The sequence below is a fragment of the Hyperolius riggenbachi genome, chromosome 7 (genome assembly GCF_040937935.1).
Source record: "Hyperolius riggenbachi isolate aHypRig1 chromosome 7, aHypRig1.pri, whole genome shotgun sequence".
NCBI lineage: Eukaryota > Metazoa > Chordata > Amphibia > Anura > Hyperoliidae > Hyperolius > Hyperolius riggenbachi.
This window is the reverse complement of record NC_090652.1, coordinates 234,677,177-234,690,025: the sequence shown is the minus strand read 5'-3', so window position 1 is coordinate 234,690,025 and position 12,849 is coordinate 234,677,177. Positions and strand designations below refer to the sequence as shown.

General features: G+C 42.9%; 1 protein-coding gene across 1 annotated transcript in view; it reads left to right on the top strand.

The window, feature by feature from the left end:
- The window catches only part of CPS1 (carbamoyl-phosphate synthase 1), a 204,067-nt gene that overhangs the window by 180,050 nt on the left and 11,168 nt on the right, over window positions 1-12,849 (top strand). Inside the window, exons 35-36 of the mRNA XM_068245395.1 lie at window positions 2,661-2,720; window positions 6,303-6,412. Of these exons, the coding sequence (XP_068101496.1) occupies window positions 2,661-2,720; window positions 6,303-6,412 (170 nt within the window). The remainder of the gene's footprint in view (window positions 1-2,660; window positions 2,721-6,302; window positions 6,413-12,849) is intronic.

The following is a 12,849-nucleotide window of genomic DNA, read 5'->3' as shown; positions in this document are numbered from 1 at the left end:
CGACGCTCAAATTGACCATTATAGCCACTAATCATGGCTATTTACCTTGGCGACTATGGCATCAACCAAACTACCGATTTGTAGTCGCAGTTTAGCTAGGGTTAGGTATTAGTTGATGGGGAAGAGGTTTCAGTTAAGATTAGGCATAGGTGTGGGGGTTGTTTAGGGCTAGGCATAGGTTAGGGTGTTATTTAGGGTTAGGCATATGTTCTTTAATGTAAGGCATAGGTTAGGTGGTTGTTAGGCATAGGCTGGGGAGGTCTTTTACGATTAGGCATAGATAGGTTTAGGGATTAGTTAGAATTAGGAATCAGATGGGGGGTTTGGCTAGGGTTAGATACCCATAAAATAAGTGTATAAGTGAGAATGGGGTCAGGTGAAGGGATAGTAAAATATTGGTAAAATATTTTTTATTTTGAAGGGCTCAAAACGCACTTTTCTTCTGATGGGCTCAAAACGCCAGATCTGCAACCACTAGGACATGTTATATAGGCAATAGCAGTGTTAGGGAGTCTTGCCCAAGGTCTCCTACTGAAATAGGTGTTGGCTTACTGAACAGGAAGAAGACTAAATTCAAACCCAGGTCTCCTGTGTCAGAGTCCTTAACCAGTACACGATCCAACCAATACTGGTAATTAGAAAGCTTGGGGGATCTGCCCAGCTCCAGTCTAGTAATCAAAGCCTTCTATGGTAATAAGACTCATTTAGCATGTAAAACCTGCTATACTGTTAATAAATAATGGCAGCTATCCTGATGCTTACATTTAGTTGGGAATGAAGCCTTGCAATGCATATATATATATATATATATATATATATATATATATATATATATATATATATATATATATATATATATATATATATATATATATATATATATATACAGTATATAAAAGTGGACTTTAAGACTACCATTTCATTTCTCTTTTAATAACATAACCTTGGGGTTGTGAAACAAGATATATTTAGTTAACTTGACCGCAGTTTATATGTCATAGATATATAACATAGACAAATTTATTTATAGGGAGTTTTAGATGAGTAGTTCCAGCACGCCAAACTGTTCACACGAGCGACAGTATGCTGGAGATAAATTGCTTCTACAAATCACTTAATCCCAACTATTTTCTGTAGCAAATGCTTTTCTGTAGGAAATATAAACCAGGTGCAAATTCTCTATTAATATCATTTTGAAGGTGAAGCACCTGGCCATTATTATTCCATATAGAAAAACACTTGCAGTAGAAAATGACTGGGTGTAAGAGATCTGCAGCCGTGATTTATCTCTGGTGTTCTTGTGGGACAAGGAGCACAAACATTCTTCCCTTATGAGCAATATCTACGGAGAGCATTGTTTCTCTTTCTCCATTCCAGTCCATCAACGTATCCCTGATTCTAAACAAGAAGTATTTCAAAGTAAACCCGAGGTGAAACCTGCAAGAGAAAACAATACTTACCTAAGGGAAGCCTCTGAATCCCTACTGTTGCTGCCTGGTGCCTGGGACCCTCAGGAATCTTGCAGCTGCGCTCCTCTTCATACATGAGCATGGCTATACACTGCCTATGCAAGCATGGTCACGCCTGCACAGTAGTAAGGAGCCAAGCTGCTCATACACAAGTGGCTCCGCCTTACTGTGCAGGTGTGTCCGTACTTGCGCAGGTGCAGTATGGTCATGCTCGTACATGGCAAGGAGCATGGCCTTGATAACAAGCTCTTGTTGGATATGTTCGTCTGGTCTGTGAGCGGCAACGATGGGGTAATGAGAATACAAGAAGCCTCTGGACTATCAAAAGGCTTCCCTCTCCCTAGGTAAGTTATTTCTTGCAGGTTTCACCCTGGGTAAAAGGGAAAACAAATCTAAAGACTTGTAATGTCAGGTGAGCCTCTGCTGAGATGATAACGCCAGTGACCCCTGAACCTCCACAATGTGTCAGTAGGCAATCTGCTTAGCAGATTATCTTGGCCAAGCGCAGGCCCATTGCAATGTTTTACTAACCCCACCCGCTTTGTGCCCCTCTGTCATGTGCTGCGCTGTTGGCCCTCCATAGCAACAGAGTGCTATACAGATGCATCACTAGGGCCTAAACTGTCAATGATGGATTGAGTCCTGATCTTTGGATGCACTCATCTTTTTAATAATTAGTTTTAAAAAACATTTATCTTCATGTGTAAAAATGAGGAAGAGTCAGTTTTGTAAATTCTCATTCATTGTGATTTTTGTTATGTTTGCGTGCATGGGCATAACTCACACCCCTCCCTAGGAACACTTTGATGCCCCCCAATATTCACACTTTCCCCCATGATAACCCTCACAGCTAGAAGGCCCATGAACCTGGAAACATATAATAAGTATGATAAAAATGACCTCATCCCATAAAAGGTGTGGTCAAAACAACAAGTCTGGTGTGGTGGGTGCCAGCCCCTGTACTGGAAATCGGAGAGACTAAAAAAAATTGCCCCCCGATTCCCCCTGCAGTTACAGGGGCCGCTCCATCTATAGTAGTTATGCCTCTGCTCAAGTATACAGGGTCTAAATGTCAAGAAAATGTACGAAAAACCATGGTAGACTTTTATGCACGATTTCCAATGTGTCATACATTTAGTGTAACTCAATAAGCTTTAATTTTACTCTTACTTTGAATTTCTATTTCTCTAGCATTCCTTCCGGCCCCACTTCCTTGGTACTGCCCAGACACTCAAAGATGAAGGCTACAAGGTAAGAAAAAGTTTGTTTGTTGTTTTTGTTTTGATCAGTAGAGAGAACGTTTTCCTAGCCGGACAGATAATACAGACGCTGGAATTGGTTTTGCTGCTTCTGGAGAGTGTTTTTCAGCACTTTTTGTACAAATATAAATAAGAGCCCAGAAGTCAGTTAAAACAAAATATTTCTGAGATAATGTCTGAGCATCCTTACATAATATTTCAGAGCCCTGAAGTAATATTTTAGAACAAAGTCTTATTTTTTTCTAGGTAATGTTTAAAAAGAAATTGTGTTTTTTATTTTTTGTCTGCTGTTTGACGGAGTGCGGAACAACACCCAAAGCAATTATAAGAACTTTCCGATAGAGTAGGTAGATAGTAGTAGAACTGAAACGTAAGGAAGTCATTGAGGATTATGTTTCTAATACCATTTCTATTACAAACTCCAGTTAATGTTTAAGTGTAAAGATTGGATGAAGTTAACATCTATAGTTAGTGAGATGTGGTTAGTTTTAAATAAAGGATTTGATGTTCACCTTAGGCTTAAAGCGGACCCAAACGAATCATTTTTTTAATACAAAATATTTAGTTGCACCACTCTGACACATACAAAGATATAGTGGGTTGCAAAAGTATTCAGCCCCCTTGAAGTTTTCCACATTTTGTCATATTACTGCCACAAACATGAATCAATTTTATTGGAATTCCACATGAAAGACCAACACAAAGTGGTGTACACATGAGAAATGGAACGAAAATTATACATGATTCCAAACATTTTTTACAAATAAATAACTGCAAAGTGGTGTGTGCATAATTATTCGGCCCCCTTTGATCTGAGTGCAGTCAGTTGCCTATAGACATTGCCTGATGAGTGCTAATGACTAAATAGAGTGCACCTGTGTGTAATCTAATGTCAGTACAAATACAGCTGCTCTGTGAGGGCCTCAGAGGTTGTCTAAGAGAATATTGGGAGCAACAACACCGTGAAGTCCAAAGAACACACAAAACAGGTCCATGACAGGTCAGGGATCAAGTTATTGAGAAATTTAAAGCAGGCTTAGGCTACAAAAAGATTTCCAAAGCCTTGAACATCCCAAGGAGCACTGTTCAAGCGATCATTCAGAAATGGATGGAGTATGGCACAACTGTAAACCTACTAAGACAAGGCCATCCACCTAAACTTACAGGCCGAACAAGGAGAGCGCTGATCAGAAATGCAGTCAAGAGGCCCATGGTGACTCTGGACGAGCTGCAGAGATCTACAGCTCAGGTGGGACACTCTGTCCATAGGACAACTATTAGTCATGCACTGTACAAAGTTGGCCTTTATGGAATAGTGGCAAGAAGAAAGGCATTGTTAACAGAAAAGCATAGGAAGTCCCGTTTGCAGTTTGCCACAAGCCATGTGGGGACACAGCAACCATGTGGAAGAAGGTGCTCTGGTCAGATGAGACCAAAATGGAACTTTTTAGCCAAAATGCAAAAAGCTATGTGGGGCAGAAAACTAACACTGCACATCACTCTGAACACACCATCCCCACTGTCAAATATGGCATCATGCTCGGGGGGTCCATCTCTTCAGCAGGGACGGGGAAGCTGGTCAGAGTTGATGGGAAGATGGATGGAGCCAAATACAGGGCAAACTTGGAAGAAAATCTCTTGGAGCCTGCAAAAGGCTTGAGACTGGGGTGGAGGTTCACCTTCCAGCAGGACAATGACCCTAAACATAAAGCCAGGGCAACAATGGAATGGTTTAAAACAAAACATATCTATGTGTTAGAATAGCCCAGTCAAAGTCCAGATCTAAATCCAATCGAGAATCTGTGGCAAGATCTGAAAACTGCTGTTCACAAACGCTGTACATCTAATCTGACTGAGCTGGATCTGTTTTGCAAAGAAGAATGGGCAAGGATTTCAGTCTCTAGATGTACAAAGCTGGTAGAGACATACCCTAAAAGACTGGCAGCTGCAATTGCAGCAAAAGGTGTTTCTACAAAGTATTGACTCAGGTAGCCGAATAATTACGCACACCCCACTTTGCAGTTATTTATTTGTAAAAAATGTTTGGAATGATGTATGATTTTCGATCCACTTCTCACATGTACACCACTTTGTATTGGTCTTTCATGTGGAATTCCAATAAAATTGATGCATGTTTGTGGCAGTAATGTGACAAAATGTGGAAAACTTCAAGGGGGCCGAATACTTTTGCAACCCACTGTAAATAAACACTCCTTCAAGCCTATGAGCATTTCAGTGCATGCTTTTCATCCTTCTCTTTCCATAACTAGGGTTATACAGGTGGCAGCCATTAGCGATTCCTCCTTTGCCTGGCACCACCTACTCCATCAGTTTGCCGGTTTCTGTCCCGGCAATATGAAAGGAAGGGAGAGGTTCCTCCAATAAATGTAAAATATTTTATATTTCTCATCATGCAGCTAAAAAATGGCTGATATTTATTATTATAATTTAGAAAATAGATTTTATTTCTGAAATCTTGTATTTTTAATTTGGGTCCACTTTAAGCAAACCTGATGGTAAATTAAGCTTATGAGATTATTATTAATATTATTCATTTATAAAGCGCCAACATATTCTGTGGTGCTGTACAAAATAAGAAATGAACATGTGGTACATAATACAGACAAATGGAATACACCAATATATAAAATACAGAATTGGTGACAAAATACAGAATCAATGCAAAATACAGAATTGGTAATGACAGTGACAAAAGTAATATGATGAATAAAATGTATAAAGAATTCCAAGACACAAAAGGGGCAGAGAGAACCCTGCCCTTGTGAGCTTACAATCTAAAGGATAATTCATTGTAAATGTGGTACTAATGGTAAGTAGAACGTTAGTAATATAGCATCGACTCATTTTATTTCTAAAAAAAAAAAAAAAATGGAATTAAATGTCCTAAACTGTAATTTAAGTACCTACTCTTATTAGACACACAAAAGAAAAATCCCCGTTTGTGAAAAAAAAAAAAAAAGTGTACTTTCAATACAGAAAGCAGTACAAATGCTCTGCTAATCGGCAAATGTAATTATTGCTGGCCACAGGAGCAGCTCCCAATCCCTCATCTGCTGAATAGACAAGTCATGGTGGCATCTACTGATGAGTCAAAACAGAAACAGACCTAATAACACTTTGAACTTTTCAGTTCTAACATCTTATCAACATTATTTCCTCAGCCAGATAAAAGTTTTTTGCCTTCTAGTTACTTTTTCGGTGCACAGCTTTCAACTTTCTGTTTGACTGCTTCATTTGCGTAGATAAAGAACTAGGTTTTTTTTGCCTTGTTTGAATAGATAAAGAACTAGTTTTTTTTTTTAAAAAAAACTTGCTATACAGTAAAATAAAACAAAGGAAGTTCAGACATTTTCTTAGTAGGGTTAGTACTATATATATATATTTTTATCTGACCATGTCACAAGTCTCTTCAGCTACCCTTTATTATAATTTATACATGAAATAAAGTGTAATAAAATATATATATCTTATGTAAGCTAACTATTGTTTACAGTAAATTAGAGTACCTTTACCTGTTAATATGATGTCTGAATTGTCAATCTTTGCTGTACAGCTTTATGCCACAGAAGCCACTGCAGCCTGGCTCAATGCAAATGATGTCCCTGCCACCGCCGTTCCTTGGCCTTCCCAGGAAGGAGAGTCCAGTTCCTCCACAATATACAAGTAAGTCATACCATTGAAGAGGGAAAGCATGGAAAATGTGGATTCCTTATGCTGTATGCTCCCTGTGAAATATGTTGCAATAAAACAATAAAATACAGCCTTGTGCATCATTGCGGTTTACCCCGCCATGCTCTGCCTGCTGTCACATCACTTACTCTACTCATAGTCGGGGATCCCAGCTTGTACGTGTGCACAAGCATTTTCAATTTGACAGTTTTTTTTGCCATAGTGCCCCTTTAACCTTTAAACCATTTGTCCTGAGTTATCTCGTTTTAGAAGACTTGTGGCAGGGCATCCTAAGCTGGCTAAACATGGCTGCCTAATGCAGCCATGCAGAGTGGGCGGCAGGTAGCCGTTATAGTTACCTGTCGGCCTCCTCTTCCTCCACCTGGGGCAGCACTGCTTCATCTTCTGGCTTCCGCTCACATGGCATGACATGTGATCGAGGCTCAGAAGATGGTGTCAGCGTTACAGCATGACCCGATGGTGGAAGTGGGGTGATGGAAGAGACAGTGGGGTGATTGAAGAGACTCTGCCACCACCCCTCTTCCAGCACACGGTGGCGCTGCAACACCGACACCATACTCTAAGCCCCAATAACATGTAATATCATGTGATCAGAAGCCAGACGATGTTGGAATTGCAGCACTGTGGGTGAAGCAAGAGAAGCCGATCCAGTGTCAAGACAGGTAAATATAACAGCTACCTGCCGCCTGCCCTGCACTGCCTGCCAGGCTGGGGAAGGCACGAAAATGTGGCTCTATGTAGCTAACTATATGTGACTACTAAAAGGTTAATGCGTATTAGAGAGAGATAGAAATAATGTATGTGCAAGTGGAACCAGGAATATCACTGGACTGGAACAGACCAGTCCTCAGAGGGTATTTTTTTTTTGTATTGCTTTCTGGTGAAACTGTCTATTTATAGCAAACACAGATTCAGCACCATGCAGCATATGAGATCTAATTACTATTTATAGCAAACACAGGTTCAGCACCATGGACAGATCACCTGCAGCATATGAGATCTAATTACTATTTATAGCAAACACAGGTTCAGCACCATGGACAGATCATCTGCAGCATATGAGATCTAATCTACTTAAAGAGACTCCGTAACAAAAATTGCATCCTGTTTTTTATCATCCTACAAGTTCCAAAAGCTATTCTAATGTGCTCTGGCTTACTGCAGCTCGTTCTACTATCACCATCTCTGTAATAAATCAACTTATCTCTCTCTTGTCAGACTTGTCAGCCTGTGTCTGGAAGGCTGCCAAGTTCTTCAGTGTTGTAGTTCTGTGATGCATCTCCCCCCTCCAGGCCCCTCTCTGCACACTGCCTGTGTATTATTTAGATTAGGGCAGCTTCTCTCTTCTCTCTTATCTTTTACAAGCTGGATAAATCCTCCTCTGAGCTGGCTGGGCTTTCACATACTGAGGAATTACATACACTCTGCACTCTGCAGGAAGAAACAGCCTGACACTTCAGTGGAAGATAGCTGCAGGGGGAAAGAAACACACAAATGATCTCTTGAGATTCAAAAGGAAGGGTGTATACAGCCTGCTTGTGTATGAATGTATTTTCTATGTGTGGACATACTGTACATCAACCTACTTCCTGTTTTGGTGGCCATTTTGTTTGTTTATAAACAAACTTTTTAAAACTGTTTTTAACCACTTTTAATGCGGCGAGGAGCGGCTAAATTGTGACAGAGGGTAATAGGAGATGTCCCCTAACGCACTGGTATGTTTACTTTTGTGCGATTTTAACAATACAGATTCTCTTTAAAGGAAACCTGAAGATACTTTAAAGGAGAACTGTAGTGAGAGGCATATGGAGGCTGCCATATTGACTTTCTTTTAAGCAATACCAGTTGCCTGGCGGCCCTCCTGAGCTATCTGCCTGCAGAATAACACCAGAAACAAGCATGCAGCTAATCTTGTCAGATCTGACAAAATGTCAAACACCTGATCTGCTGCATGCTTGTTCAGGGTCTAGGGCGAAAAGTATTATAGGCTGAGGATCAGCAGGATAGCCAGGCAACTGGTATTGCTTAAAAGGAAAGAAATATGACAGCCTCCATATCCCTCTCACTACAGTTCTCCTTTAAAAGAAAAAAGAAGTTTTACTTACCTGAGGCTTCTGCTAGCCGTTCTGTGCCTGCACTGTCCTGGAACAATATTCCGCTCCCCCGCTGCAGAATATTTACAATCTGAGCTCCTGCGCAGGTGCAGTACAAGCTTCCTCTTGGGCTCTGGCAGAAAGAGCTGAGCCCAATCAGTCCCACTTTACTGCGCAGGTGACTTGCACCTGTGCAGAAGAGCAGACACGAATGGGCTTGGCTATTTCTGCCAGAGCCCAAGAGGAAGCTTATACTGCACCTGCGCAGAGGATCGGGGCTGAAGTCATGTGACGTCTGATCGGGGCTGAAGTCATGTGACGTCTGACGTCAGACGTCACATGACTTCAGCCCCCATCCTCCGCATACTGGAAGATATGCAGAGCTGTGCAAGGAGGCTATAGCATACGCTGGAACGAGGCTTGGTATGTATCCAGCAGCTGCATTGGGGGATTAGGGGGGGATCGGGGGGTGGGGGGCACTTTGCCTAACATTACTAATGCTGGCTACATTGTACAGGAGCCCCAGCACCTACCTAACTAATACTGTGGGGCACTTGTACCTAGCTAGCCTATTCTGAGGGACATCTAACCAGCCTTTCCTGGGGGCACCTACCTACCCTACCCTGGGGGTAGCTACCTATCTAACCTATCCTGGGGGGGTCACCTACCTAGCGTATCCTGGAGGCACCTACCTAGCCTATCCTGGGGGTACCTACCTACCTAGCGTATCCTGGAGGCACCTACCTAGCTTATCCTGGGGGCACCTACCTAGCCTATCCTGGGGGTACCTACCTACCTAGCCTATCCTGGGGGGGCACCTACCTAGCTTATCCTGGGGGCATCAAACCAGCCTATCCTGGGGGACACCTACCTAGCCTATCCTGGGAGACACCTAACCAGCCTATCCTGGGGAACACTTACCTAGCCTATCCTAGGGGAAACCTACCTAGCCTATCCTGGGGGACACCTGCATCTACCTTACCCTATCCCGGGGGACACCTGCACCTAACTAGCCTACCCTGAGGGACACCTGCACCTACCTAGCATATCCTGGGAGATACCTGCACCTACTTAGCCTATACTGAGTGACACTTATATGTACCTAGCCTATACTAAGGGACACATGTACCTACCTAGCCTGTACTGAGTGACACCTGTACTTACTTAGCCTATACTAGGGGAAACCTGTACCTACCTAGCATATCCTGGGAGATACCTGCACCTACTTAGCCTATACTGAGTGACACTTATATGTACCTAGCCTATACTAAGGGACACATGTACCTACCTAGCCTGTACTGAGCGACACCTGTACTTACTTAGCCTATACTAGGGGAAACCTGTACCTAGCTAATCCTATACTGGGGGCACCTAGACCTGGATACCTACCTACAATAATCTGCGGGGGATTCCGAAGACAGATGGGCACCACGTGGTGGGTGACACAGGACAGGTAATGTATAAATTCACACACCAAAATACATTTTGACAGCGGCGAGGCAACAGGTGCGGGCCGATTCCCGAGCAATTTAATTTTGAAATTTATCAGGAATCAGTCTGCAGAGTACGGGTAGCCGACCGATCTCTCTCTAATCAGATTTGATTAGAGAAAGTTTCTCTCTTGGTCAAATCTACCCATCATCTCTAGATGTATGGCCACCTTTACTTTTTGTAGTCGTGCAGGTTGAGCAGCTGTAGCTTGGAAGTATAATGATCAGAAATTTTGGGGAGTAATTTTGAAATTTTGTTTAGATTTTGTGTTTCAAGCTTTTATTGGACTCATAATGTACACTAGACCCTTGCTTGACACATTTTGTTAAGTTACAGTACAAATGGTTATGAAAATTGATTGGATCACTTTTTGCACAGAAATACAGCAGAAACTGAACATCAAGGAGGTTAAAGAAGGCAAATTTCTGTGCATAGGCTTTTTAGTAAGAGCGATTTCTGGTCCTTTTTAACCTCTTACACACTCCTAGGAGTTCTCATGAGACACGTGATTATGCTAATCACTTTAGTGCTGTTTACTATTATTTAGACAGTTATGTAAGTTCATGTATTTAATGTTAATGGGAACATATTAAGTAAGGTCTGTAACATTACCATGTGCACAGCAGGTTACTGCTATTTACACCACTGACATAGCTTGAATTATGCAAGTAGCGCCACTCACTTTACCTACAGTAGATAACCTGTGCATTGCTAGTGTATCTCATGTTACTCAAGTAGTGAAACCTGTGCTATTCTAGCAATGCATGCAATACTTAGGTAATACAAGCTGCACTAATTGGACTGCATGTGCTTCATCAGTTGCATAAAATACTTGTAAAATAGTCTTGCACTGTATGTGTGCCTGTGAACAATAGGATTGTATCTGGTGCATTAAGATTCAGATTATTGTAAACGTAATGGCTCAAACAGTTAGCTATAGAGGTACTAGTTTACCCTGTTTATAATGTGCAAATCTCTACTCCAATAGATACCCTGTGCACACACCACAAAGCCTGTGCATGCCAACCACAGCTGCAACATACAAAGCAAATGCCATCACCACCCAAAGCCTCTGCTCACACCACAACTGCTGAATACAAAGCAAATGTCACCACCACCCAAAGTCTCTGCTAACACCACAACTGCTGTATACAAAGAAAATGCTACTGCCACCCAAAGCTTGCGAGCACAGCACAATTGCAGTATACAAAGCAAATGCCACCACCACCCAAAGCATGCGCATGCACACCACAACGGCTGTATACAAAGCAAATGCCACCGCCACCCAAAGCCTGTGCGTACATCACAACTGCTGTATACAAAGCAAATACCACCGCCATCCAAAGCCTGCACACACACCACAACTGCTGTATACAAAGCAAATGCCACCGCCATCCAAAGCCTGTGCGTACATCACAACTGCTGTATACAAAGCAAATGCCACCGCCATCCAAAGCCTGTGCTCACACCACAACTGCTGTATACAAAGCAAATGCCACTGCCACCCAAAGCTTGCTAGCACAGCACAATTGCTGTATAGAAAGTAAATGCCACCACCATCCAAAGCCTACGCGCACACCACAACTGCAACATACAAATCAAATGCCACTGCCATCCAAAGCCTGCGCTGACACCACAACTGCTGTATACAAAGAAAATGCCACCGCCATCCAAACCATGTGCGTTCATCACAACTGCTGTATACAAAGAAAATGCCACCTCCACCCAAAGCCTGCGCATGCACACCACAACTGCTGTATACAAAGCAAATGCCACTGCCATCCAAAGCCTGCGCTGACACCACAACTGCTGTATACAAAGCAAATGCCACCGCCATCCAAACCATGTGCGTTCATCACAACTGCTGTATACAAAGAAAATGCCACCTCCACCCAAAGCCTGCGCATGCACACCACAACTGCTGTATACAAAGCAAATGCCACTGATACCCAAAGCCTGCGCTTACCACAACTGCTGTATACAAAGCAAATGCCACTGCCACCCAAAACCTGTGCGCACACCACAACTGCTGTATAAAAAGCAAATGCCACCACCACCCAAAACATGTGCGCACACCACAACTGCTGTATACAAAGCAAATGCCACCGCCACCCAAAACCTGTGCGCACACCACAACTGCTGTATGCAAAGCAAATGCCACCACCACCCAAAACCTGTGCGCACACCACAACTGCTGTATACAAAGCAAATGCCACCGCCACCCAAAACCTGTGCGCACACCACAACTGCTGTATACAAAGCAAATGCCACCACCATCCAACCCCTGCGCGTACACCACAACTGCTGTATACAAAGCAAATGCCACCTCCACCCAAAGCCTGCGCATGCACACCACAACTGCTGTATACAAAGCAAATGCCACCACCATCCAACCCCTGCGCGTACACCACAACTGCTGTATACAAAGCAAATGCCACCTCCACCCAAAGCCTGCGCATGCACACCACAACTGCTGTATACAAAGCAAATGCCACCACCATCCAACCCCTGCGCATACACCACAACTGCTGTATACAAAGCAAATGCCACCGCCACCCAAAACCTGTGCGCACACCACAACTGCTGTATACAAAGCAAATGACACCGCCACTCAAAACCTGTGCGCACACCACAACTGCTGTATACAAAGCAAATGCCACCACCATCCAACCCCTGCGCGTACACCACAACTGCTGTATACAAAGCAAATGCCACTGATACCCAAAGCCTGCACTTACCACAACTGCTGTATACAAAGCAAATGCCACTGCCACCCAAAACCTGTGCGCACACCACAACTGCTGTATACAAAGCAAATGCCACCGC